General features: G+C 39.9%; 1 protein-coding gene and 1 non-coding gene across 9 annotated transcripts; both read left to right on the forward strand.

Annotated features, from left to right (window-relative positions):
• The first annotated feature begins 235 nt into the window (after positions 1-235).
• Positions 236-27760, forward strand: CCAR1 (cell division cycle and apoptosis regulator 1). Of its 8 annotated transcripts, none has more exons than XM_032115844.1 (26): positions 236-314; positions 1244-1363; positions 7830-8080; positions 8569-8613; positions 9293-9325; positions 10303-10496; positions 11009-11123; positions 11205-11397; positions 12503-12635; positions 12938-13099; positions 13542-13767; positions 14677-14790; positions 15609-15775; positions 16507-16717; positions 17528-17611; positions 18265-18450; positions 19698-19889; positions 20233-20466; positions 20804-20915; positions 21170-21211; positions 22566-22648; positions 23101-23247; positions 23647-23767; positions 24299-24484; positions 24759-24964; positions 25572-27760. In XM_032115844.1, the coding sequence occupies exons 2-26, from the start codon at positions 1291-1293 to the stop codon at positions 25629-25631; spliced, it is 3570 nt and encodes a 1189-aa protein (XP_031971735.1). In that variant the 5' UTR covers positions 236-314; positions 1244-1290; the 3' UTR covers positions 25632-27760. The 8 variants fall into 8 exon arrangements, with proteins under 8 accessions (XP_031971735.1, XP_031971737.1, XP_031971740.1 ...); XM_032115846.1 differs by having other exon boundaries at positions 9299-9325; XM_032115849.1 differs by having other exon boundaries at positions 7830-8002.
• On the forward strand, positions 15394-15457 carry LOC116447728. The gene has a single exon (XR_004241675.1). It is a non-coding gene; the product is annotated as a small nucleolar RNA SNORD98 (small nucleolar RNA).
• Positions 27761-27958: the final 198 nt, after the last annotated feature.

Here is a 27958-nt window from a genome sequence, read left to right on the forward strand (position 1 = left end):
GTCTGACCACTGACGAGCCCTTGGCGGGGCGGAGGGGGCCGCACGGGACCCCTGAGAAGGCCCGGACCGCGCCAGTCCCGCGGCTCCGTCAAGACGGTCCCGCCGCAAGATGGCGGCGCCGCGGCCCCGCCCGCGCCCGCCTCGCCCAAGATGGCGGCGGGGCCCCTCCCTCGAGCCGCGCGGGCCCTGCACGCGGCAGGGACAGGCGCGCGCCGCCTCGCGCGGTCGCAGGCGTGACGTAGCGGGAGGATTGGCGCCTGCGCGGTGCGGGCGGCCGGGGCGGGCGGCGATGGCGGCGGCGCGGTCCCGCGCAGGTATCGCGGGCGCAGCGCGAGGGGCCGGGGGCGCGCGGGCTCCGGCTGCCCTGGAGCGGGACCGGGCGGGGTGGGGGGCGCGGGCCCGTGTTGCTGACCGGGGGCAGCAGGAGGAGGAAGGAGGAGGGGGAGAAGGAGGAGGAAGGGGAGGGAAGGCCCCGCTTCCCGCCCGCCAGGCCCGGCGCCGCCGCCGCCGCCTCCCTTTGCCTTTCTGCCGTGCGGCGCTTTCCGCCTGGCGGCGGGGCCTGGGCACGCGGCCGCGAACGGAGGCTGCCGACGGGGTAAAGGAGCTTTCACAGATCCCGGCGAGCGCGGGCCGAGGAACGGAGGGAGGGCAGGAGGGAGGCGGCGGAGCTGGTGCGCGGCCCGGCCGCGCTCGCGTGGCTCTCCCGGGGTTCCCGTGGCTCCTGTGCCCTTGTGCGCGGAGACGGAAACAGCCGTGGGTGAACGCGTGCGGTGTTCTGCCCGCAGCGCTTCTCCGCGGCGGCCGAGCACAGCCGTGGAAAACAGATAATACATGTGAATTCTTGGTTCCGCAGTGTCACCTTTCCCTTAGTGTTCCTGGAAATGGGAATACGTTTTTGCGTTTTGAATCGCGTTAATCCCGTTGTTAAGGGGAGATGGAGGTTGTGCCTTAGGAAAATAAGTTGCCTTACAACTTTCTGTGTTTCCCGTACGCGACGCATGTTGCCCACCAGGCTTTAGGGATGTAAAACTAATATTTCAAGACTCTTTTTTTTTTTTTTCTCTTCTTTTTAAGTTTTTTTGGGGTGGTTTTGGGTTTTTGGTTTTTTTTTTTTTTTTTTTTTTGGTTGGTTGGTTGAGGGTTTTTTGTTTGGCTGGGGTTTGTTGGGTTTTTTTTTGACCCAGAATTAAAATAGCCTGATGGTATGTGTTTCAAAGATTGCAGCTACGTTTTATTTTACTAGATTACAGTTACAGAAGATAGACACCCCGGAGATTCTGCCTTTCTGCCATGGCTCAGTTTGGAGGACAGAAAAATCCCCCTTGGGCTACTCAGTTTACAGCCACTGCGGTGTCTCAGCCAGGTCAGTTTACACATCACTCAGTGTTTGAACCCTGACATCTAGTAGATTTGGAGATTCCATACTTGGGTATGCACTTCAGAGTGGCACGATGCTAACTAACTTATCTAAACTCTATTTAAGAGGTTTAAATCGGGATTTTTTTCCCACAATAGAGACTTTAAAAGTCATTGCTTAATACTGTCTTTTGGTTTTGTTTGTTATTTTGTTTTCTTAAGAGGTGTGAGTAAAATCCCAGGTGAATTTGTATTGATTGTTTCAGTCAATAAATAATGTATCAAGTTATTCATATCCAAAGATGTGTAAATCATATTAAATTATGTGGTTCTAGATTAAATAATATCAGCACTAGTAGGGCATTACAGATTTTTTAAGTGCTGTCTGAGTTTCATTTCCTGGGCAGCCTGAATCAATGTTTACAAATTTTTTTGCCTTTATTAATAGGTTAGATGTAATTCACGTAGCAGAAAGCTCTCTGAAATTTGTTACATGGGTGAGAAGGGGGGTATTTTCTTTTTTAATGCTAAAATGGAACTTAATGATCCCTATAACCAGAGGTTTTGCCCTAATAATGGTAGAGAGTTTCCTTTGATTTAGCTAAGAAGTGTTGTGAATTGCAGGCCACTGTTTAAAAACCTAGCTGGCTTCATTTTCATGTTTCATGTTGGTTTACAGCACAAAAGGTTTGAGGCAAGAATGTGAAGCTTGATGCATGATGAATTTTGGTGCTTCCATTTCCAGTTCTGAAGTGCCTTTTGCTCTTCTTGAATACAAATAGTTTGTGAATTAAATGTTGTAGTTATGTTGTGCAGTGTGAAGAGGCTTCAGCAAAGCTGTGATACTTGGAGGGTTCAGGATGTGTTTCTGCAGTTGCTCTGATTTGATATGAAGTTCAATGTCACACCTCCTTTGTCAATGGCTTTCTGTCTGGGAGCCAAGCAAAGGTTGGGAATGTTTGACATTCTTTGGAGGTGCATGTCTGGGGTGGGAATCTTTCTCCTCTCCTGACTCAGTTTTCTTTCCCAAATCCTCTATCTCCAGTTTTTCCCATGGGCACTGATCCATTCACTCTGTGTATCCTCAGAGACTGACCACCCACCATGTATTTCACAGTACTCTGTCCCAGTGTGCCTTTTGCTTTTCCTCCATGCCCATTCTGCTCCGTTCCCTAGCTAAACTCTTGCTGTCCCTAACCAGCTGCCCACAGGCAGTTTTTCACTGTTTCTCTGAATAGCTCACACTTCCCTTATCCAAATGGCACTATCTCCTGTAAGAAGTTCCCTAATAGCTGGATAGGGTTGGGAGTGTGGGAGAGACAAACTTTGCTTTTGGTTCTCGTGTTGGGCTAGGGGAAATGTTGGAGCAATCAAAGAATGGGACGATTTGGGCTGGACTCCTTGATATGTTGACTGATGTGACAGCTAATCCATCAAAAATAATGGTGGAAGGTGGAGGACAAGATCCATGTCCTGTTTCAGAGGGAAAGCTGCACAAAACCTGCCAAGGGGAGGAGCTGGCGGTAGTCTTTAGAGCTTGGTGAGGTAGGACCAGGAGGGAGCCCTGGAGGAGGGGTGGATGGAGCATACATCAACTTCTTATCCATTTTCTTATGCTCATGACTCTGCCCTGGGCCAGCCTACTTCTGAGCCTCCTTAGATTAAATGAAGTGCAAATGTAACTGGGATAGGACTGGTCAACATCAGTTGCTGGGAGAGATTTTTCACCTGCCCAATGAGGTCAGTATCTCCAGGGATTTATAGCTGTTCATCTGACCCGGCAGCACCTGACTCAAATATGAGAGTCATTAAAGATGTAACATTTGGTTGCACTTTTGCCTTCTTCCTGTGCTAGCTCCACGTTCCTTCATGTTCATAGTGTCTTCACGTGTTAGTGTCCTTTCCTATTCCTGCTGCAACACACCGTCACCATGTCTGCATCCTCTTTGTTCCCTGTGTGCACTGTTGAATCCAGTCCCTGGGGTTCTTCTGCCCAGCTGCTGTTTTAGTACATAGTTGTTCCCCTGCTTTTTTAATTGGCTATTTTGATTTATAATACAGAGCACAGGAAGCATCTTTTGGAAGGTAGACAGTGCTCTTTGGCACTGCTGGGAGCTGAATAACAGTGTTTCTGGTTGAACTTGCCCCTTTTAATGTGAAGTTGCAACCTTCCAGAGAAGCTGTTTTCCAAAGGAAGAGATGCTTTCAGTGCTCAGGTGCTCTGGCCAGCCTGAACTGCTGCTCACCTGTGTTGCACCCAAGAAATTGTGCATATTGGCTTACCCTTGTGAATCTCAGTGTTAGTAAATTTCTCTCGTTTAAAGAAAGTGCTTTCAGAGGGTTGGCCAAAGCTGTTACATATATTTATGCATGCTAGCTGTTTTTATCCAAGTGCCGGGTTCCTTCGCCAAAGCTTTGAGGTGCTTGGCTGTGAGGGAAAGAGACCTTGATTTTTGTAACACAAGCAACGTGATATATAGTTTTTTTCAAACTGTCAGAAGCAGTGAGTGATGGTGTTATAAACCCAATTCAATAATTGCAAAGAGGGTAATACCAGGATTGGGGGTTTGTGTTTTTCACTGTTTTGGTATGGAGATTTTTTGGTGGATTTTTTTTTAAATTGCTGATGTGGATGCTGTCTTGGCCATCCCTGGTGAGGAAGTAACTGAGTTAAAGCTCTTAATTATTAAGGTGTGACACACTAGTTGTAGACTGACATGCTGTATAGTGAAGGGTTTTGCGATCCCTTTGGGAGGGCTTACTAATTACTCTCTCTCTGTGCCTGTGGTATTGGAAGAGAGATGGGCAATTCCAGGTGCCAGCAAAGATCGATGTGTGAAGAGAAACTCCTACATGTAACACAGTGAATTTTTGTCTACTCATCATCTCATGATTTTATGCATCACAAGACTAAAACCAGAATAAAGCCCCCGCCATGCTGGTTGAGCATTGTTAAAGCATGAATTAAATCATTCCTACTACAGAAAATTACTTTTAACTTGCATAGTGATGTGCAAACGCCTGAAACACCTGCAAGGGAGAATTCCCTCCTCCTCTCTAGCTCTTCATTTTTGGCACATCTTTGGTTTGTGTCGCAGTGCTTGCCCTGTACTGTTTTCAGTGTTATGATAAAAAGCCTGGTTTTATAGAGCTGTAGTGCTGGGGAAGTCCTGGCTCTGCTGTGTTCTGCCTGATTGGTGGTGTTGTCTTTGCTGTATCAAGAGTTAATTGCATTGGAGTGAAGAATGGTGCAGCTGATGAGAGCTAAAGTGCCTGGAGCTCAGTGTCCTGTTATTGCTGGTTGCCCCTGTGAGGTGACTAAAGCAGTGTGTAAGAACAGGGCGAGCATGTGTGGTCAATCTCAAGCCACTAAGGAATAGTAGTTGGTGCACAGTTTGCTGGCTTGCTGTAAACAGATGTCCCATGACAAATACGCTGAGCCTGGTTTCTGGTGTGTGCCTGCTAAAAGGAGTATTTTTGGAGTAGGTTGTGTGGTGTTTGTATTGCAAGTGTGTTAAGCTTAAAGAAACTTGAAAACCCAAGGACCCAATCTCGCAATTTCTGGCAACTGTGAGATGTCTCCCAAGCCCTGCACAGGGTACTCCTTACTGTAACTGTAATAAACCTATGTCACTTAGCAAGAAGATGTATGTAGCTATGTACTTAGAAGATCTTTAGGGTTTAGAAGTAGGAGGAGGGACTACTAAATGCTGTCTTTGTGTTTGTTGCAACAGAAGTGTCTGTTACCTAACCCAGGGCTGCAGCCTAGGACAGCAGTTTCTGTCTGAGCCCTTTCAGCTGGCCGTGCCATGCAGTATTTGGTGCCAGTGGGAGTTGTTTGCACTGCATTTGAAGGAAGGCATCTCCATCACTGTACTTACTGAGATCATTACAAATCCTAAGAAGCTATTGTTTGCCACTGCAGATGCTTGGTGCCAGTAATAATAATATGGCAGTCAGATGTCAATTCCAGACTCAGTCTGTGATTCATTCTCTCTCTGTTGTTTTTCTGTGTGATTTTTTTCCTTTTTTTCCTCTTTATTTTTTTTTTTCTTTTTAACTAGTAATGCAAACTCAGTTGCCTAATTAATTGTAGCCTGTTTGACCAAGATGAGTACACAGATGAAAGTCCTGGAATACTTCGGGGCAAATCAGTGGGAACAAGATACAGCTTTGAAAAACTTGTTACTACAGGTGTTATCCTTTGAGGGGATCTTGGCAGTGTTTTTGTCTTTGCCCTTTCTTAGTAAGTTGATCTGCAATGTTGTAGATGATAGATACCCAGCCGATATTAAATGCTCAAAAAGTGACAGTAGAGATGGCAAAAAAAAAAAAAATCTTGTGTTTCTGTAGTTGACAAAATGGGATAAGGGTCTTAGGAGGGGCTGGGAATTGCTCGAGGTAATTCTGGGTTATGCTGAAAGGGAAATTGCCATAGTGAAACTGAAGAGCTGAATAATCCCAAATCTGGTTTTGGGAGTAAGTTTTGTGGGTACCCTTTGTACAAAAAGTGGGAGAAAACTTGTGAAATTTGCTTTTGATAATGCTTCCCGACTTCATCCCCCCCGTGTTGGAACAACGTTAGGATAGAACTTCAGAGTGAATGACAATAGCTGGCATAGTGACACAGATTCAAAGGTAACAGGATAGAGCAAATTTCTGCACTAGTGGGAATTTCTGTTCGGCATGTGGAAGTGAGAAAGATGAATGCATTGGTTATTTGCCTTGAGTGAGCCAGGAAAGTACTACAGCCAGGAAAAGTGAAAGTTGTCCCAGGATGCAGCAGCAAAGCTTTTGAATTATATTTAAATGTCTGTTTAAGGTGTGTTATGTGAGACATTGGTGAGGATGCAGTTGAGGGTTTTTCTGGATGGTCCAAACTGCACATTCAAACTGAAACTGATGATCAAGTAGGAGGCAAGAGGATCAAGACAGTGGAGGGTCTGTCATGAGACAAGCCTCAAATTTTGTTTGCTGGCTTCTAAAGAAATGCAAATGTTGGGATTTTCCAGGGGGAAAAAGTTAATTAAATGCTGTACACTACGGAATGCTTAATTTCACTTTTAGAATACTATTACTTTCTGGAATGCTTATGTGACAATACTTGATACAGATCATGGTGATAGCAATTATTTTCACTGCTTTTTGTGTATTTCTTTCCTGTTTCCTTCCAAAACTGTAAGATGGTCAATGCCATCAACAAAGATTGTGCTCTGCTGTAAAGGACAGTGTGGTAGGAAGGATTACATTATTCAGGACCTGTTGAGTTGGGTACAGCATTATGGTAGTGATCACTAACTACAAGCAGTGTTTTTCTGCATTCCTGGATCAGGAATGAAAGCTTCATTTTGCATCAGTAAGAATAGCATGGAGCACAAACTGCAGGAATACTGTAAAATCTGCTCTTCCTTCCATTGTGTGTCTTTGATGTCTTTGGAAGAGAGAAGAACCGTGTTCATCATGAATGTTGCTCAGTTCCAAAGATGGCTGGCTGACCCGTTTTTGCTGGCAGTATGTTTCCCTGCTGAGTTTCTCTCTGGTTTTATTTAAACATGTGGACTAGACTGATAACTTAATGAAGTGATACTTGATCATGCAGCTGCTGATAATTTTTTAAAAAGTCCTGCCAAAGAGGGAGCAGGTTTCCAGATAATTTTGCAGTTTTTTGCTGAGATTTGCATTTTGCAAGGCTCTTTGTCGCCTGAAAGATCCATCTGTAAGTCTTGAGCATACCTCGTTCAGAAGCATAGCCTGTGCATAGCTGCTCCTCATGATTTGCTTATGTTCTGTGGTGAATTAGAAGCTGGTATGACAATAAAATAAACTAATCCTTCTAGGCAGTTTGAGTCTGGGCAGCACAAACCCTTCCTATCAAGAGCTGAAGAGAGCTTGAGTCCCCTTGCACATGGGGACTGATGAAACTCTCTGTTGAAGGCTGTTCCTTCTCCACCAGCCCCCACTTCTACAACATCCAGCTCACAGGGACAGAGACAGCACTGAGTGAAGCAAAAACTTGCGTGATTTCAGAGGACTCATTCCATAGGCCTCTGTTTCATAGATGCTGTTACAGTAAAGATTTCTCTTGCCCTCAGATAGAATGAAATGTATTAATTTACAGAGCAGAGCAGCACTCTTCATTTGGCTCTTCCAGGACCTGAAATACCCTCAAGAAAGTATACGGGGGGTGTGTGTTGGGGGTGGGTGCGGGTGGGGATGACAACTACAGAGCTATAAAATCAAGAGCAGCTCAAGAGAAGGAAATTTAGTGGTCTCTGTGCCCCTGCTGTGGTTTACTACTGGTAGATGAATTTAAAAGAGAAGCAAATGGGATGTGATCCTTTTTCTTGAATTCTGGAACTTCATTCATCTCCTTGGTGAGCTTGACTCAGGTGTAAAGCTTCGCACAGTGCATCCTGTGTAAGCTAGGGTGTCTGAGGTGCTGGGAGTGCTCACTGGCCATGTTCCCTTCACAGCTGCCCTGGGCGTGCAACAGCCCTCGCTGCTCGGAGCCTCCCCGACCATCTACACGCAGCAGACGGCGCTGGCAGCCGCCGGCCTGACCACACAGACCCCCACCAACTACCAGCTGACACAGACCGCGGCGCTCCAGCAGCAGGCGGCAGCCGCGGCCGCGGCCCTGCAGCAGGTAAAGCAAACACAGCGGCCAGCGCTCCCTGAACTTCGTAAAGCTAAAGGATCCAGCAGAAAACCAGAATGGAAAATGGTGAACATTGAATGTGAACCTGTCTTATCAACGGTGGGATTTGGGGTTTACAGCTAGCAGTAGTTGAATTAGTCTGTGAAGGTGGGAATTTTGGCTATGGAGGTGCTGATTTTTAGCTGTGGAAAGCCCTTTGGGAGAATGAGTTTTGCTGCCTCTGAACTGAGAATCTCAAGTATCTCCCATCACTATATATAGCCTTTATAGCATTTTGCATGATATTGTAATGTGTCCTAAATACTGTCTGAGTGTCAGGCTTAACAAAAATTTTTGACTTCAGCTAGAAAGAGAACATCAGGGTCCGCTCTAAAGGCTTAGAATATTTTTTACAAAAATGAACTATGTTGATACTATTAGTTTTTTTTTTTTAATTAAAATTGTTAAATATTAATTGTTTTTATCTAGAACTTGCTAAGCAGATAACTTTTATTTGATATTATTGTCATAATAATTCTCCTGTTTATGAGATATTTTGCTTTTATCTGTTTCAGCAATATTCACAACCTCAACAGACTCTCTATAGTGTACAGCAACAGGTTTGTCTGATTCTTACTGTGTACATCACAAATAACTTTAAAAACAATGCCAATTGTATGTCTTGTAGGATTTGTCTCCGAAATCATCCTCATATGGGAAGTATTTAAAGAAACTTAAGTAATATTTTGTGTAGTGAAAGAGAGCTTGAAGTTCATAAACTTGGAAAAATGTATGAATGCAGAATGGAAGCCTGCCTTCCTTAATGCAAAAAAAAAAATTTAAAAATACATACTATTCCATGTGTAAAGGATTCCTGCTGAACTTTGCTCCAAACAGGGCCGTGTATTTTAACTGCTGGAAAGATGCTGTCCAAAAAAAGTTCCCTTTTGGGTTTTTATTATGGTCTTCAAACTTAACAGGGTATTAAAAAAAGAATAAAAGTACAAGGGAATTACATGCCTAAGCTGCTTCAGCTGCCAAAATTTTTTTGGTATTGCTATTAACTTTCAGTTAAAAAAAATTTAGTATTTCTCCTTTCTGGATAAACCTGGGTTATACAATCTTAAAATGAACCCCACAAGCACAGTTTTACAGATGTGCAAACTGCTGAAATGACCAAACCCCAAAGGACTATTAACTGACTCAGATTAAGCAAAAACTCTTAATTGTAAAGAGGAGGTAAAATTGTACAATTTCCTTAAGCATATAAAATTGATTTATAACTTTATTTATTTTAAGTTGCAGCAACCTCAGCAGACCCTTTTAACTCAGGTTAGTTTGGTTTTATTGTTTGGTCTTCATCCCCAAACACAGATAATGCAAGAGTGCAAATTTGTGACATCTTGGGTATTTTAATCTGTAAAATGAACTAATATGAACCGACATTTTATTGGTACAAGTTTATTTTATCCAGATGTTAAAATATGCATAGCCTTGGTTTCAAAAATTAATAGCAACCACTTTTCCTTAATCTTGAAGAGAATATGTGTGTTGATTATATTTTAATTTTTTTTTTGTTTGAACTTCAAGTGTCCAGTTGTTTTGCAGTAAATAACAAATGGGGAAAATCTTTCTCTTCTTTGTGAAGGAATTTAACTTTCTGTATTAACAGATTGTGTACAAAGAGTTTCAGAAAGAATCTTGCTGAGCTTGATGGGTTTAAAACATGTAGCCATTTAACACACTGAAAATTGCTCTAGTTCCATTTTCATTTGAACTTTTAAACAGGCTTTAAAGAGGTAAAAATGTTTGACTTGATTTCATTATCGTGCTGTGTTCTACTTTTGTAAGAAGGCAAGTACATGAACTGTTGAGTTAGGGAAGAGTTTGTGTTGGCCTCAGCCTTTACTGACTTCTAACACTACAGGTGGGATATAAATGCAGAATGACCTCTTAAGCGTGTATTCCTTGCAAAGTTGGGAATTCGTCTCCGCTTCAGGCCCACTGTATGGGTTACCTGTAGACAATAATGCAGTCTTCATGCTTTTTGTCTGGACAAGGTGCGTTTTTGGGGGAAGCTGACTCTTGTAAAAAAGAAGGATAAACAAAGCCAGTCTTCATTCAAAGTAAGAAAAAAGTCATCTTCAAAAAAAACCAACAACCCAACAAAAAATACAAAAACCATCTGAAAATGTCTATTCTAATTGCTATAGTCATTTTAAACTGCTGTCTCTGTGACTGAAGGACCTGTTCCCTGTCAGTCTGCCAGCTGCTTACAAGATTTAGAGTTGGCTTTGTTTTGCTTGCAGCCGGCAGTCGCGCTTCCAACCAGCCTCAGCCTGTCCACGCCCCAGCCGGCAGCACAGATCACTGTCTCCTACCCAGCTCCCCGCTCCAGCCAGCAGCAAACCCAGCCACAAAAGCAGCGTGTCTTCACTGGAGTGGTGACTAAGCTACATGATACATTTGGCTTTGTGGATGAAGATGTCTTCTTTCAGCTTAGGTGAGCTGTGAGCACTGGCCTGCAGATGTACTCTGTGATACTCTCACTAAATCAAAGGTTTAGATGATTGCATGCTAATTCTGTGACTCCACTGATAGGGCCTGCAATAGTGTGTTGTTTTCATTCAACAGTGAAAGCCAGAGAGGTTAATACATGCTAGGTCTAAGGTACTTCACATGAATTTTTGAAATTTTTTAACACAAAACCCAAAGCTGGGAGACCCAGAGGTTATTAGCTTCTTGTAATAGGAAATTGCAGTATTTGTGGGTGATGAAAAGCATAAAATTTGCTGTCTGCATGTCTTAACTTGGTATTATTTGGGGAACTTTTGCCTTTGGGCCAAAGACAGGGAATAACAAAGTTCCTGTGCTTACTCTGAACTGGAGTAGGTAGCACCAAAGCTGAATTTTGGGGATAGACGCTCTTCCTATAAGCTTTTTTTAATGAACTTTGCCTACTTTCTCCCATCTTTTAAAAAAGACTCTCACATACATTTTCTGTAATGTTTGCAGTGCTGTTAAAGGAAAGACACCTCAGGTGGGTGACAGAGTTTTGGTAGAAGCTACTTACAATCCTAATATGCCATTCAAATGGAATGCCCAAAGGATCCAGACCCTTCCGAACCAGGTATGTGGGGTTACCCAGCGTCACTGGCAGTGACTGACTCTGGTTTAAGCTCTCTCCCGACTCCCCTGTGTTTGCTGCCAGAACCAGAGCCAAGCGCAGCCGCTGCTGAAGACGCCGCCGGCCGTCCTGCAGCCCATTGCTCAGCAGACTGCCTTCGGGGTCCAGGCGCAGCCACAGCCACAGTCCCTGTTGCAGGCACAGATCTCAGCAGCTTCCATCACACCTCTGCTTCAGACACAGCCTCAGCCCTTACTGCAGCAGCCACAGCAGAAAGGTGCTCCTTCAGTGCATACCTTTTTGGGGGATCCCTCTGATGCTTAGTGGGTGATGGTTGTTTTCTTGTTAATCAGAAGGTTGAAGTAATAGCTGAAATAATATGGAGGGGACTGTACTGAGTTTTCAGATTGAATATGTCTGCCTGCAGTAGCTCAGAAATCACCTGGTTAGTGAAATCCCCATGGACTCCTGTTCATGTTAAAATTTTGTAATCTGAAAGCAAATTCAATGTAATTTTTGTTCTTTCACAGACAAGTTGGGGAGTTGAAAGTATTAATAGCAGTGCAGTTCTTCAGCATCTTCTGCTGTGTTCTGCAAAATCAGGTTTCGCAGTTGTATTGTTAAAGCTGTTATTTCTTTGCTTACTCGTTTCAGTTAGCCAGGTTGGCATTTGAGAGAGGAAACACTGCCAGATGTGGCAAATCTAAAACAAAGGTGGTGGAGTCTCTTGAACTTTGAGTGGCTGAAGAAACAGTAATGGAATTGATAGGACTGCTCTTACCACAATAACAGCAAGGGTAGAAGAACCTAAGCAGAATTGTTTTGTGTAAATGCTTACTACAGTCTAATTAGTCCTAGTTGTTCATTGGTGTTTAGTAACATTTGCTCCACTTAAATCACTTGGTTAAATGTCTTGAGACAGACAAAGTATGTGCTGAGGGATTGATGTGGTGGTATAATACATTGATTTAGGAATGATTTTTCAGGATGCCAGTTGTTTTTACGTATGAGTAGCCTCAAAATGAAGGTTTCAGTTTTCCTTCAGTTCAGTGAGTAGGGAGTATATCTGTCTTAATTTAAGTTTTCCAAAAGGCTTAGCTATTTACTAGGACAGATCCTACGTGCTTAGGTTGTATTACTTCCATCCGAAGAAGATGCTTTTAAACCGATTTCATTTAACTACAGTGTCAGTTTGCATCCATGAAGAAAAGCTTAGGTCTCATGAGTTTCTTTGGGTGGGTGTTAATAATAAATAGATTTGACTGTAGAGTTAGTTTAGAAAATGTACACGAGAGAAACAGCTGTAAAGCAGCAGTGTTTGCCAAGTGTACATAGTTGCCCTCTGTTCTGTATTGATCCTGTACATTCTGTACGTGTTTCAGGTGGTTTATTACAGCCTCCAGTCCGTCTGGTTTCACAGCCTCAACCAGCTCGAAGACTAGACCCACCATCCAGATTTTCTGGGAGGAATGACCGAGGTGGAGACCCTATGCCAAACCGAAAAGATGACAGGAGGTATGTAGACCAGGCTATGATCCAAGCAGTCCATAAAGATCTGTCCTCACCCAAAGCTGAGCTGCTTGCTTCCAGAGGGAGTCAGCGAGGCTCACAAGTCGTATTACCCTTAGGAATTAGTGAAGAGTTCTTATCTACCTGAAATTAATGAGTTGTGTAATCATTTTCACTTGTAAAGAGACTGTACTGAAACTTCTCCTCTTTTTTGAGTTGTCTCTGACAGGTCTGGCTTCTGTTGTGCTAGAAATCATGTTATGTTACCAGCCTGCAAAAATATTTGTGTTTTGTATGTGTTCTTTAAGTCGTGAAAGAGAACGAGAGAGACGTAGGTCCCGGGAAAGATCTCCCCAGAGAAAACGCTCCCGAGAGAGGTCGCCCAGACGAGAGAGGGAGAGGTCACCTCGGAGACCCCGACGTGTTGTTCCTCGTTACACGGTTCAGTTTTCCAAGTTTTCGTTGGACTGGTATGTTTATAGTGCCAGGTGTTTACCTACAGTTCACTTAATCATGGGCACAGCTCACCATGAGCCATGTCAGCCCACATGCATGTAATTGGGTGTTGAATGATGATCCTGACTTTAAAGAAAGATCAAATATGCAATTGCTGAGAACCTTGTATGATAAACTTGTTTGAGGTTCTGTGTTACTTTAGAATGCTATTGCATATAAGCTTTATAACCTTGTTTAATAAATATTCCCTAACATGCAGACGCCTGAATTGGAAGAGTGTTTAATAGTTACCTGTTTTTAAACTTCATCCATGACATTCAAATATAGTGTCCTTGAGATTTTATATACAGTATCAAATATACAGTGGTTGTATTGCCAACTAATCTACCTCTTAATGATGTACTTTGTTAATAGTTCTTTTTTGCTGTATCTTTCAAGTAATGCTGTGTCTTTCAGCCGTAGCTGCGATATGATGGAGCTGAGGAGGCGTTACCAGAACTTGTATATCCCGAGCGATTTCTTCGATGCTCAGTTTACGTGGGTGGATGCTTTTCCTATGTCTAGACCATTTCAGCTGGGAAACTACTGTAATTTCTATGTAATGCATAGAGAAGTAGATCCTATAGATAAGAACGCTGCTGTCCTTGATCCACCTGATGCTGATCATCTCTACAGTGCTAAGGTTTGTATGCTTTTTCACTAATATGACTATTCATTAGAAATTTTTATCTGTAGGGTGCAAAAGTGAGTATAATGGAACTGAAAATATTCTACAGCCATTTGAGCAAAATACAGCGTTTTAAGCTTTTGAGTAAAAAGCTAGTATGTAGAGCTTAAAGAATCATGACTGAAATTCCGTTTGGTTTTGTCTTACTAGAGCTGTGCTAAATCTTGTGTTTACTGAGGGCTCTTCCATTCTCTGCACCCAGCTGCAGGGATGTGACTGTAGGAAATAAAGCCAGCTCCTGCAAGATCTCTGATTTCTTAGGCAATTCATTTTGAATAGTTAATTGAGTCCTTTTTATTCCTTCAAGGATACTTTCTGTGCAGTGTGTGTTGTTCTGTTTAGTGGTATTTTCTTTCCTTCTTTCCTATTCATCTCAATATTTATTGTTTTGTTTAAAGTAAATTGATGTCTATGTTTAACATGTAATACTTCTAACAGAGATTGCCCTAGAAATCTCAGATCAATTTTAATGACAGATTTCAGATGGAACAGGTTTTAGGAAAATGTTCTGATGAAGGGGTCTTATACATGATTACAGCCCTTGATGCAGCATATTTTGACATTCAGATAAAGATAGAAAGACTTAGCTTACTTGCCTTCTGTGTATAAAAACTGCAAAGCCTTGGCTCAGGTATCAGACATACTGGTTTTTTCAGTCTATTTGTGCAGCGCGAAAGCTGCCTTTTAGGAGGTCGAGCTTCAAAACATAGTCAGTAACTGAGAAGGAGCATCCTGTTTTATCATACACCCTGTTTAGGGTATAGAGCAACCTTGTTAAGTTTGGGTATGTGTGTTTTTAAGTTGTGGTCATTGTTTGCCAGTTGTAGTGAGACCTTCACAAGACTGCTCTGACTTGCACCACAGGTGATGTTGATGGCTAGTCCGAGCATGGAAGATCTCTACCACAAGTCATGTGCTCTGGCTGAAGATCCCCAAGAACTTCGTGATGGATTTCAGCATCCTGCTAGACTTGTAAAGGTAAATATGCTTCAATGCCAGACACTTTTGGCAATAAAGGTTGGTTATAGAGCTTTACTGTTTTTGACAATAAGAGAGGAGCTTGTAGACAGCTGAATGATGACTTCATTTTTCCTCTGAAGAGACCTAGTTTGTATGACAATTCTTTTTCCACTTTATAGGAGCTTCACATTTACTGCTTTGTTCAACTTAGTGAAACTCAATTTGTTAGCTGTTTTTTACAAGCACTTACTTGGTTTGTAAGGGCTTAGCTGTGAAGAGAATACACATGAAGCAGCATTTAAGCAGCTGTGTGTTAAGTGAAACTTAACCATTAAACTGAACAGGATGCAAGTGCTGTGGGGTTTCAGGACAACAGACTTGTTTTCCGGTTAAATTCTAACTTAGGGCAAACGGGAAGACTTTCACTTATAGGTATGACGCTCTTGTGGTCTCATCTTTTGTAGCTTTTCTTCATCATTTTTAAGCAGGCGCATCTATAAATGTGTATCAGAGTTAAGGCACCATTGAAGTGACTGTCTTTTGAGTTAAAAAGCTTTTAATGGCAAAGGAACAAACCTATACCAATAAACAAACCTGATGAAAAATCTTGAAAGCAAGAATGAGTGATGATGTTTAAACCTATTCCATTGCTGAAATAATCTGTGGAAAAAAAATAACTGAACTCTTTCTTGACTGATTCTCATTTTCAGATTTCAAAATAATGTGACGGTTTACTCACGGATTTCAGTGTGTGTGCTATGAAATATTCTTTGCGCTTTGGGAAAATGACTTTTTACCCCCAGCAGGGGAACATTCAGAAGACTCTTTTTGTCTAGTTTTTAGTGGGTATGAAAGGCAAAGATGAAGCTATGGCTATTGGAGGACACTGGTCCCCATCACTGGATGGACCTGATCCAGAAAAGGACCCTTCGGTGCTGATAAAGACGGCTATTCGTTGTTGCAAGGCTCTTACAGGGATTGACTTAAGTGTGTGCACGCAATGGTAAGTACTGGACTGCAAAGCCAAGTACACTGTTGAAGTAAATACTTGTCTGTTACTGGGACTTAAAAAAAAAAGGGAAAAAAAAAAAGGCTGGAAAACTGGAAAACCGTTTTTTCTTTGTCAACTGCTCTTGGTAGTTCAGGTAAACTACTCAAAGGATGTTCTGTTTGATAATAAGCTTGATTGGTGCCAACTGTGCTGAATACTGCATTAAGAACTAATTAAAAATTCTGGATTTATTTTGACATGTTATACTGTAATTTTTTTAATGAACGTGCGTTGAAAATATTTTTCATTTTGTGCATAGCTGGAGAGGATCGTCAAGAGAACTTCATTTCATTGTTCTTTTGTTATAAATAAATAGCCGTTTGTTATACAGCCATATTTTCTCTTGATGGGTTTCTGTCCTGTATTAACACTCACTTTAGTTGTACTAATACCAGGAAAGCCTATTGTATGCTAAATTTGAAGTGCTTTATTTGCACATGAAACCTGTGTGGGCTAAGCAACAAGTTGTATAAAAAGCATTTTGTTGGCTTTCCTCCTTTTCAGTTGCAATACCTTATTACAAGTGTGCCAAAAGAGAAAATATGGCTTCCATAATTTTTTTCTTTAGATAAACCTCAAGGTCTTGCAGCAAAATTTCTTTACTTGATGTGCTACAAGTGATCTAGGCTCTTTAAAATGTATTGTAGAATTTTTTTTCCAACATGCTTCTTCCCTTGCGACAGGTACCGTTTTGCAGAGATTCGCTACCATCGCCCTGAGGAGACCCACAAGGGGCGTACAGTTCCAGCTCATGTGGAGACAGTGGTTTTATTTTTCCCGGATGTTTGGCATTGCCTTCCCACCCGCTCAGAGTGGGAAACCCTCTCCCGAGGATACAAGCAGCAGCTGGTCGAGAAGCTTCAGGGTGAACGCAAGGAGGCTGATGGAGAACAGGCACTGAACGCTAATCCCTTTTTCTATTTCTGCTTCTCACAGGCACAGGAACACAGGCACAAAATGCACATACCACATACTACACAACATACATACATAGGAGGAACATAACTGGTAACAATGACTGGTAAACCAGCTTTCAGCAGTGTAGTGAATGTTGCTTTTTATTTTTATTTCAGCTAGTTCACTAACTCTAAATGTGTATGCTGATATCACAAATGGAATTAAATTGTGCTTACGATGCGCAGAAAATTTTTTTATCGTAGATGTAGTTGCTGGAATCTGGGACCAGTTGTTGAGTGAGATTCAGTTTATGAATAGCTGTCTTTAAACATTTTGCCATTTTCTGAAATTTCTAAATTCTCTCTTGTGGCCAGTTCTAATTGTGATATTTGAAATTGAACAAACACTAGTCTGAAACATCTGAATTTCAGGCCATGTGGCTGATCAACATCTTGGAATAAGGGAAGGTCTGACTGAACAAAGAGTAATTTGGGGGTTTTAAAATCTGGGGGAAGATCACCCACTGTGTGGTTACTTGGAGACCAGCAGTGTCTGTGTAACCCCAATATCCTTTGTGGTGTTGCTTATCACCGTTTTGTGTTCCACAGATCTGGCTTGTATTGGCTGAGTGGCACTGTGATCATTTATAAAGTGGTAGAATGTGTGTGTGAACTTGTCTAAATAATAACTTTAGGAGAAGACTATCTGAAACAGTTGTGACCTTGCACAGATCAGCAACAAAATTTAAGAAATAACTGAAATGCTTTCAAGCTTTCTGAATAATAATTTCTAAATTTTATTTGTCAGGATGAAGAGGAAAAGGATGATGGGGAAGCTAAAGAGATCTCTACGCCCACACACTGGTCTAAACTGGATCCAAAAACAATGAAGGTAATAAACACTTTTAAAAATTTGATTCCGTTGTACATTTTCACCCATAAGACATGACCTGAAATACAGCTGTATGTTCCCTTAACTGAGCAAAAAAACTTTAGTAGTGTTTTGCTGAATTTATAGGTACTAGATGTGATATCACAGTATGCAGGAATGACTCCTTATTGTAGTGAGTACAGCTAATTGAATCTATTCTGAACTTTTGAACTTTGTAGAATTAAAGGATAATAATGTATGATACGTTAACTGGAAAACGAGAGTTCTGCTGTAATCAGCCAGATTACTAATTACATTAAAAAAGTGGGGTCTAAAATACTTAAATCATACATTTTTGTACAATTGCTGCCTTTTTAAACTATGTCAGGAGACATAATAAAAAGTTTCCTCAAAAGGAATAATAGTAATAAACTATTTAATCTAATAAAATTCTTTCCCTGCATCTGTGAAAAGTTCCTCAGAAGTTTATTGTGGAAAACATCACTTTAAATGTAGTAAGTTTTTTGTATCAGTAACTGTTAGTGTTTTTCAGCACATGTTTAAAAGAATACAGTTGACTTTTCAGTACTCTTAGTTTTTACCTCGCTTTCTCTACTAATCACATCTTTTGTGATGTCACTGCTTGATACACTTACAGAGCTTTTATTTACCAGGTAAATGACCTTCGCAAAGAATTAGAAAGTCGAACCCTTAGCTCTAAGGGACTGAAATCTCAGCTGATAGCTCGACTGACAAAGCAGCTGAAAGTAGAGGAACAAAAAGAAGAGCAAAAGGAGCTAGAGAAGTCTGAGAAAGAAGAGGAAGAGGAGGAGGATAGGAAATCTGAAGATGATAAAGAGGTTAGGATTTGGACATACTTGGTTTAAGTGCTACGTATACATAAAATATATGAAACATTTGTATTAATATGTATAAGCATAAAAAGTGAGGCATGTGCCTAGTTGTGCTGGGATCTTGTTCTCAGGTGACTGTACTGGGAACTCTTGCTGTAACTTGAGCTGCTGAATTGGAAAGAAATCTTGGCCAGTTTGAATTTCTTTATATCAGCCAAATCAGCTGAAATGTGCAACTGTGCTATGGATGTCTGAATTAGTGTTTGACCTTAAATGTAAGGAAACATAAATCCCAGACTCCTGAGAAAAACCATGCTCAAGACAAGTGAACATAATTTAACAAGACCTTAACTCATTAAATCAACATGAAAAGCAGTTGCTTAGTTGTGTTGGCCTCTGTGTCTCACAGTCCAGCTTCTTCATGTGGCAGATGGTGTGCTTGGGTTTTTCCCTTATTACGAAGCTTTAATTTTTGCTTTTGCATACTTGCTCTATATTGGAGTTTGTCAGTTTTGCAGTTCATAGTTGTAGTGCTTAGTCTGGTTTGCTATTGTACAAGGATAAACAAGATCTGTGCAGTAAGGCTAAAGCTCAACCGCAGAAAAGGGGCAGAAATGTCTGGCTTGTGCTTTAGTTGCTTTTAAAGTTGCCTTTTTGTGTGTTACCTGCTAACCTGTATGGGGTGACTGGAAGTTTAGGTATCTCTCTAAACCTTGTCGATGGAGGAAAGGCCGTGTGCGTGCTAATTCTGTCAGCTGCTTCTGCCTTCTCCCAGAGCTTGAATGGGGTTCAGCTAGCTTGGGTTTCTTACCACAGCTTTCTTAGGATTGGAGGGGAGCTTTGATTGTGCTGGCTTTTTTATGAAGCACAAGCTCTGCCATGACTTTTTTTGTAGTCAGGAGACTTCAGTATTTCTCTCTTGGCAGTCAGTAAGCTGGTGGCATTTTACCTTTTGTAACCTTTTGTTTCATTTGCAATCTATAGAGATTGCATTTCCCATCATCAAGAGTTAAGTAAATTGTCATCTGGTACTTGTTAAAGCTGTGTTGGTTATCTTTGGAGAGATGGTATATGAAGCCTTTCTATTCCTTTGTAAGGAATAAACAGCTTGCTGCACTGTACAGCTGTGCATTGCTTTCAGCAGCTTAGGCTTTCCTTTGCTTTCCTCAGGGCAGTGAGTCCTAGAGACTAAGGTAGAGGCTGAAACTTCAGCTTTTGATTATGCTCCATGTTGGGTTTTTGCCCCTTTTTAGGAAGAGGAAAGAAAACGCCAAGAGGAACTGGAACGTCAGCGGCGGGAGAGACGCTATATCCTGCCAGATGAACCAGCCATCATCGTGCACCCAAACTGGGCAGCAAAGAGTGGCAAGTTTGACTGCAGCATTATGTCTCTAAGTGTTCTTCTGGATTATAGATTAGAAGATAATAAAGAACATTCCTTTGAGGTAACTCAGCTGTGCTACTTACAGTTAGCCATTCTTGATTCTTCTAAATTTTTGTGTGAAAATTTTTTAATTGCCAAGTCTTTGATACATGGTACAATAGCAGTATAGTCACTGCACGGTATCCAGAGGAATACACAGGTTTTCAGATATGGAATGGAGTTTGTAAAGTTGCTTAAGTTTTCCATATTCAAAGCAGATAATAAGAAATCTGACTCCATAAAATTCTGATATGGTGAAAGTTGCTAAGATGGCACTCACAGCTATTTTATCGTAATTATATACATTTTTAATACATGGTTTAAAACTTTTTGTTAATTCTCTTTTCTTTCTTCTTTATGTGCAGGTGTCATTGTTTGCAGAACTCTTCAATGAAATGCTTCAGAGAGATTTTGGTGTCAGAATTTACAAAGCACTGATTTCTCTCCCAGAGAGAGAAGACAAGAAGGACAAAAAAAGCAAAAAAGATGAGAGAAAAGAAAAAAAAGAAGAAAAAGATGATGAAACGGATGACCCAAAACCTAAGAGAAGAAAATCCGGAGATGATAAAGATAAAAAAGAAGAGAGAGATGAAAAGAAGGTCTGCAGTTAGCCCATATGCAGTTCTACCCTGTCTGGATCAATATTAAACTGTTTCTATTTCAGTTTTACATTATTGCATTCAAAAACTCAGCTCTTGTAATGTTAGTTAATTGATTTGAGCTTTTGATCTATTTAAATATGCTTCAATTATATTCAGTAATTTAAAAATTTTACAGGTGTATTGGGAGTATTTTAACATTTAGCTGTATCACAGATTTGTATCTGTATCTTGAGTGACTATGCATAAATGTAGGCAAATTTTGTCTGGTAGTAAGGTTTTTGCTTTGCTGGTTTTTGATCCTGACTAGATAAATATTTAGGAACTTTTGTTACAGAGGGAAGATAAAAGGAAAGAAGATTCTAAAGATGAAGAAGAAACTGAAGATGACAATAATCAAGAAGAATATGATCCAATGGAGGCAGAAGATGCTGAAGATGAAGATGAAGGTATCTTGAACTATGAATTTTGTGACCTTTCATATTTTTTTTTTTATCATCACTGATTATGTTCTTTCAAGCTGGAGAACACACTGGAACTAGGCAATTTAAATTATTAGACTAATTTTATATTAGTAATTCTGACCAGTTCTACGTAAAATGTAAGTACCTTTATGTTAGGCATTGTATGAACATAGTTAATATAAACTAGCTGTGGTGCTCTAAGTAAGGCATGCATATAGAAGTGGTTTTATTTTTTTCAGAATGCAGACCACTCGCAACTCCCATTGAAGTCAGTAGGAGATGTGAGTATTCAGCACCTCTGAAAAACCAAGCCACTTTTACGTGCCTAACTTCCTACTCCTGAGTTCTGGAATGTCATCCTGGTTTGGCTAGGACAGAATGTAGAGTGGGTGCTCTTTATCCGATGTTACAAGAAGTTGGTTTTTGTTTGGGTGGAGCCAGGTTAGCCTGAAGAAATAGGGAAAGAGTCTGGAGGACTTTCCAGGCAGTGGCAGCGACTCTTTCCCTCCTCAGAGACTCAGAAAGGTGCAAGACAGCGTGTGTAGTTTTTGAACTGTGCTTTGGGGTAGTTGCCTTTCTTTGGAGAGGTTTTGCTAGAGATACAGGTTTGAACTGTGTGGATATTGCAGTCCCAGCGTTTTTAGTTGTATTTTTGGCAGAGTACTGCACCAGCTTTAAAAAGCTGGTGCTGATCTGTGGTTTCCAGAACAACTCCTATTTGCTTATGATTTGTGAGAGTGGCCTGGGCTTGTTTGTTCCATACAAGTGCTGCTGCTTCCCATAATCTGTCCTTGTGCCATTCCCAGTCAGTAGTTGCTGAGGAAACCCAAGAAGCCATGGAGGTGCAGGAGAAAGTGATTTGTTCTCAGAAAAGGGTTGGTAAAATTAGCCAAGTGTTGTAATGCATAGTTTTTTCCAAAGTTGTCCTCACAAGGAAGGTGAGCTTAAAGCTGAACTTGGCACATGATTCTCTGACCCAAGACTTGCACGTAAGGTACAGAGCTGCATGCCATAATCCATCCCAGCAGTTGTCATATCCCTTTCTCTCTTTTAATCTAGTTTTACTGTACTGTCTACCTTTAGACAAAAAACCTGCCATTTGTAATTCACATCTAATAAGTGATGTGATCTGTAACTTGGAGAATCTAAGTCATAGGAAGAGTAATCTCTCACTCAACATGAGTATAAACACATGATTTTAGTTATATAGTTTATATGGTTTTTATTATATGAAATATTTGAGAGTAAATAATACAGAATCTGAATAGGAATAACCCATAGCTGAGTGCAGACTCTGCCAAGCCTCATTAGGGAGAATTGTGATTTCCTGCATACCTCTTAAATAGATGGAGACATTGGCAGAACTCATTTTTGCCTAGTTAGCATTTGTTTCAGCTCTTCTGTCCTGTGTATGAAACAAACACAGGGAAAAAAATTACAAATGGCTTATGTTAAAATAAGACTAGAGAAAAAAAATAACAGGGCCCACTACTACACATTTTTTATTATTTTTCAGGGAAGTATATTGCAGATGTTTGGGGGTTTCTGTGGACTTTTCCAGTGGCCACATGTATTCTGGTAATGGTTATATAATCGTTTGCTGTGGGTATGTTGAGTTTTCTTTCTGTTTTGCAGACCGGGATGAAGAGGAAATGAACAAACGGGAGGACAGAAGAGAGGGAAATAAGCATTGCAAAGAGAGGGCATCTAAAGATAAAGTAATTAACACCTTTCTTAACAATTGCATAGACCTTGTTAGAGGTGTCCTAATTACAGCTTAGCTTTATTTTTATTATAAGACCTGTTTTTCACTTTGCAAACAGCTGTTAAATAAATTATTGAGGGCAGAAGGAGGGTTTCCTATTTTATAATTAGATTAATTCTATGACCATTTTTTACATTTTAGCATGAACATAAGGAAATTGTGTCTACCAGCTGTTACTGTCCATTGTGCTAAATTTCTTTTAAGTATTGAAAGATTACTTGTCTTATATAGCTTAAATTAGTCTCAAATAATGTGGTCTAAGTAGGTAAATGCTAGTAATATTAATTACTTGACTGAAAGTAACGATAAAATGAACTGAGAAAAAACTTCTGTTAAGTGAGAACTTGGTGTATTTTTGGAATGATATTTTAACTCCCTAATGATCCCTTAATCAATTTTCTGTAGGAGAAAGACAAGACCCAGATGGTAACTGTTAACAGGGATCTCCTCATGGCTTTTGTTTATTTTGATCAAAGTCATTGTGGATATCTTCTGGAGAAGGACATGGAGGAGATCTTGTACACTCTTGGACTACACCTGTCACGTGCTCAGGTTTTGTATAGTACTAAAAAACACTTTCAAAATACTACAGGAATATTTTAAGTGGGAGAAACGTAATTTATCTTCTAAAGGCTTTGCTTACGTATCTGATCACTTATTTTTATGCAGCCACTTCGTATTTACAATGAAATACTAGTTTAATCTTCTGTAAATTGTCTTGGAGGGAAAAAGCTGAAGTTTGCAGTTTATAATATGCCCATACTGTATATGTAGCTTCTGTCTCAAAATTGTATTTATTCTTTTCCTAGTTTGTTTGCATTTTAAGCATGTTAAAGTTCAAAAAGCTATGCAATTTCTTTTAAGTTTTCCAAGTTAAACCATTCTTGTTTAGGTAACAGGATGTCTGGGTGTTAAATAACACCATTATTTCTTCCCATGGCTGTGTCATAGGTCAAGAAGCTGCTGAATAAAGTAGTGCTTCGAGAATCTTGCTTTTACAGAAGACTAACAGATACTTCTAAAGATGAAGAAAACCAAGAAGAGTCTGAAGAGCTACAGGAAGATATGTTAGGTGGTGTATATATTTTTGGTTTTGCCTCAAACTTTCAGAGTTGTTTCTATGTGAATGGTAATGAGAGTTCTGAGGTATTTGATTTCTGGCAGAAACTAATTGAGCCAGCTTGGAAAAGTAAATCCTTGGCAATTCAAAATCAACAGGGTTTTTTGTGCTTCCAACACATAATGTTGCAACTCTAGGAGAAATGTTAATATGGAACAGGAAGAGGACAGAGGTTAACGTTCAATATCGATGAACATCATTTCTCATTATATTAGTTTTGAAGTCAGGAGGATCAGAGTGTAGGTAGTAGAATAGAGCTGAGTTTTGAAGACTAATTATTGCAGGAAAGAAGCATAGAACGATGTCCTGAAAGAGGATGCTTCTTTTTGGCGGGGGGGGGGAATTGGGGTCAGGGGAAGGATGGAAATGTGAGGGATAGACCAGCAAACTTGAATCTGTATTGATTCTTCTAAGAAGTTTTTGAGGTTGGTCACTAGAGAACGACTTTATGATGATTTCCTGATGCTGCTGAATGCAATGCAGGGAACCGCTTGCTGCTGCCATCGCCCACTGTAAAGCAGGAGTCCAAAGCCGTCGAGGAGAACGTTGGGCTCATTGTGTACAACGGAGCCATGGTGGATGTTGGGAGCCTTCTACAGAAGCTGGAGAAGAGTGAAAGGGTGCGGGCAGAGATAGAACAAAAGCTCCAGCTACTAGAAGAAAAAACAGGTGGGATGTTACTTTGAAGGCAGTGCTTACAGGGTGCAAGACTTTTTAAGTAGATAAAATCAATTTGGGTGATACTTGTGATCTAAATTTTACTCAAGTTGAATGCAAGATTTCCAATGTAATCAGAACTAAATACTATCAAATGGTAATTCAATGCAGTTTTTAATGTTCTTTAAAGATTAGTATTAATGGTGTTGCATGTAAATAGAATATTAAGATGCAAAGTACACAGCATTGGAAGCGACTTGATGTTTTCATTTCTTCCCTTCCTAAGACGAGGATGAGAAAACCATACTACAACTGGAGAATTCTAACAAAAGTCTATCTGCGGAGCTAAAAGAAGTTAAAAAGGACCTTGGCCAACTGCAAGAAAATTTGAAGACCTCGGATGATAAAAAATTGCAATTTGAGAGTCAGCTGAATAAGACAATCAAAAATTTAGCTACTGTTATGGATGAAATACAGAGTGTTCTTAAACAGGTTGGAATTGTTTAATTACATTTTTTCATTTATTGTAGGCAGACTTCTGTAGACTAAATTATTGGAACAAACACTTCAATCTAAAAACAATTTTGAGATGAATTCAGGGCAGCAGTATCTTAACGTATATAGAGAAGAAGCTTAATGTTTGATTGATTATTTAAAGATAGCAAATTAAATGTTTTTTTCTTAACTTGCAACATATGTTCCTGACTTCAGTATTTTTAAAAAGGTATAAATATTAATGTAGATCTCAAACTGTCTGAATGTTTTCCTGTCCTGATCTTGTCCATACCCAGCAGTCCAAATCTGCTCCTCTGTTTGACTGGTAAAGAGTACTTTTTCAAGGCAGAACTCAAATACTTCAGTATGTGGGAGTATCTCAGTAAAATGAGTTTTAAGCAAACCACATAAGCTCCACAGCATTTCTACCCCTCAGTTTTTCAGGAAGATACTGGAATTGCTTATAACTAAACCGAGTAGGATACCAGTTCACATAGTATTTAAAGGTGACAACAAACAGTGTCTGTCTCATGCTGCTTTACAGTTCATGTGAGAAGTACAACTTTGACAATTCCTCTCATCCTCTCCCTTTTTCCTTTTAAAGGACATTGTGAAAAACGAAGATAAAGATCAGAAATCCAAAGAAAATGGAGCAAACGTATGATAAACTGCTGCTGTTTAGAAGAATGGTGTTACATAATGTAATATAAATCATGATACCAGAATGTATGGGAAGTGATGCATGTTTGATTTTAGTAGTATAAATATCCTAGTTCCAAAAGATGTATAAAGTTTTATGAATATGAGTGTCTCCTCCTGAAGATTGCTTGTAATTCTTAGCATTCAATTTGAGACACTCCTTGAGTGAAAATAATTTTGCATTGCAAAAAGTTTTAGGATGAACTTTGTTATAGTTTTAACCCTAATAAAGTTCATCAAGGTAATGAACAGTAGCAAGTATTTAATTACCAAATGTTTTTCATTGAAGTCTAGTGAAATCAAAATTTTCATTATTTATAGACTTGCCATTTTTAGGTTTTTGTCTTTATTTCGGTCTACTTAGTCTTTTTAAATTCAAATATAAATCACAAAATAGCATGCTGCTTAATTTTACAAGTAAAGGTTTTTTTTTAAAAAAGCTTCTTGGAATTTTTTTGTTTTCACTTGTCACAACTTTTTTTCCCTTCCAAATATAACTTTCTTCCCCAAAGCTGCTTGTATTAAAGCCTCGTATTATACAGTAGTTCAGATGAGTTAAGAAAGCAATAGAAACCTACCAAAATACTGGTAGGGTTGTGAGATTTATATGAAAATACATGGGCCTGTTTTAAATGTGTGTCATTTGTGTTCATTAAATTGTTCTTATCTTTGGATTAATATATACACTCCTTTTTAATAACAAATGCAGTGTATTAAGATGTATGGTTGAATACCAGGCCAGTAGATGTCAGAATAATCCCTTATATGGAGAAAAAGCTGCGAGTGTAAACTGCCTTGGATTAAATTTGGACTTACAAAGTGTGTAATTACTGCAAAGACTTCAGTCCACTGAAAAAATGGATCCACAAGTATCTATACTGCAAGTTGTAATTAAAAAGGAGCAGGACACAACTTGGTTTGTGGGTAAGATGGCCTTTCTTTGTGTTCACAAATCACTAGAGATCGAAACTCACAAGTTAATGTGACATCCTTGTCAAAGGCAACTTACTCAAAGAATGTGAAATATCAACAGTTGTATTTTGGTACAACTTTCAAGAAAATTAAGAGGTTTGATAGTTGGGACAGAAGTGTTTTCTTACAGAAATGGTTAATTTTAGCAGATGTTTTGTTTTTTAGCCTAGATGTCCTAGGTAACTAAATACCTGTTAGGAAAGTCCAAGTGCCATAATATGTATGAATAACCTACATGGAAACTCATGTAGCTTTAATGAGATACACATTAAAATGCCTGAATTTATGTTCAAAATAGTCTAAGCTGGTGCTTTTATCACTTATCTTTCTTGGCTCTTTTGGAGCTAAACAAGTGAAATATCTTTCATTAAAGTAACATGCATAAGCTTCTCCCTCATTCATCTCCGTTGAGTCTTTGTGAACAGTTCAGGTATTATACAGTCAAGTAGGAAATACTATAAAAACACTAATTGTATATAAGTACACAGAAAATACATGTTTTAAAAACTGGGAGATAACATCTCAGAATGATTGAATGAGGATGGTGATAAATTTATCTTATGAAAAGCATTATCTGTGGTGTACAGATGGTGTTAAATTCTTTTGTAATCAAATTATATTTTTCACCTTTACCTTTGTACAGATTGTTGACAGCATGTTTAATTTTTGACGTTGAGCACCATTTATTTAAATGGCTTTGAAAAAATTGCATCTGAAATACTTTGTTCCTGAATTTCAGCAGTACATGTGAACATACAAGAAAATGAGTCTAGAATTCAAGATAATGACATTTTAGGCACACTGAAATGTCTGAAATATTTTGCTGGGGTATTTTTACCTTAAACTGCTGAGCTGAAAGCAGTTGTTAAAACAAGCAGGTCTCATCTCATTCTTCAGTGAGGGGCCCTGTGAGACAGTTGCTGGAGTGATACAGATTTTTACAATATTTAAGGAAAAAAGCATTTGTTAGAATGACTGTAATCTTTCTCTATATTGCTTTGATGTAATAGTGTTTCAGATACTATGTACAGTCTGCGTTTATGTTGGAAAGGAAATTAAATGGGTAAATAATAAAGGGGAAAAAAAAAAAAAAAACAAATACAAGGAAAAGTTTTACAACCTATACAGAGCTTGATCAGTCTCCTGAAGCACAAAAATCTGAGGAAGAACAGGCACCTCTTACAGGCTGTGTGACTTGCTTTACCAAACACCACAAGGTTCTGTATATGACCCATATTGATGCTGTGTATGAGCTAAAGCTTCTTAGTAATATTCCCAGAAATGTTACTAATTCTTAGGAAAATTGAATAGCATATCAGT

This window comes from Corvus moneduloides, chromosome 8, assembly GCF_009650955.1.
Source record: "Corvus moneduloides isolate bCorMon1 chromosome 8, bCorMon1.pri, whole genome shotgun sequence".
Classification (NCBI taxonomy): Eukaryota; Metazoa; Chordata; class Aves; order Passeriformes; family Corvidae; genus Corvus; species Corvus moneduloides.

Excerpts from the sequence above, each read along its gene's own strand:
- CCAR1 (XM_032115844.1), top strand. The coding sequence starts at position 1,291 with ATGGCTCAGTTTGGAGGACAGAAAAATCCCCCTTGGGCTACTCAGTTT. Across the intron at positions 10,497-11,008 it reads GATGTCTTCTTTCAGCTTAG|TGCTGTTAAAGGAAAGACAC; the intron begins GTGAGCTGTGAG and ends TAATGTTTGCAG. Across the intron at positions 19,890-20,232 it reads ATAAAGAACATTCCTTTGAG|GTGTCATTGTTTGCAGAACT; the intron begins GTAACTCAGCTG and ends CTTTATGTGCAG.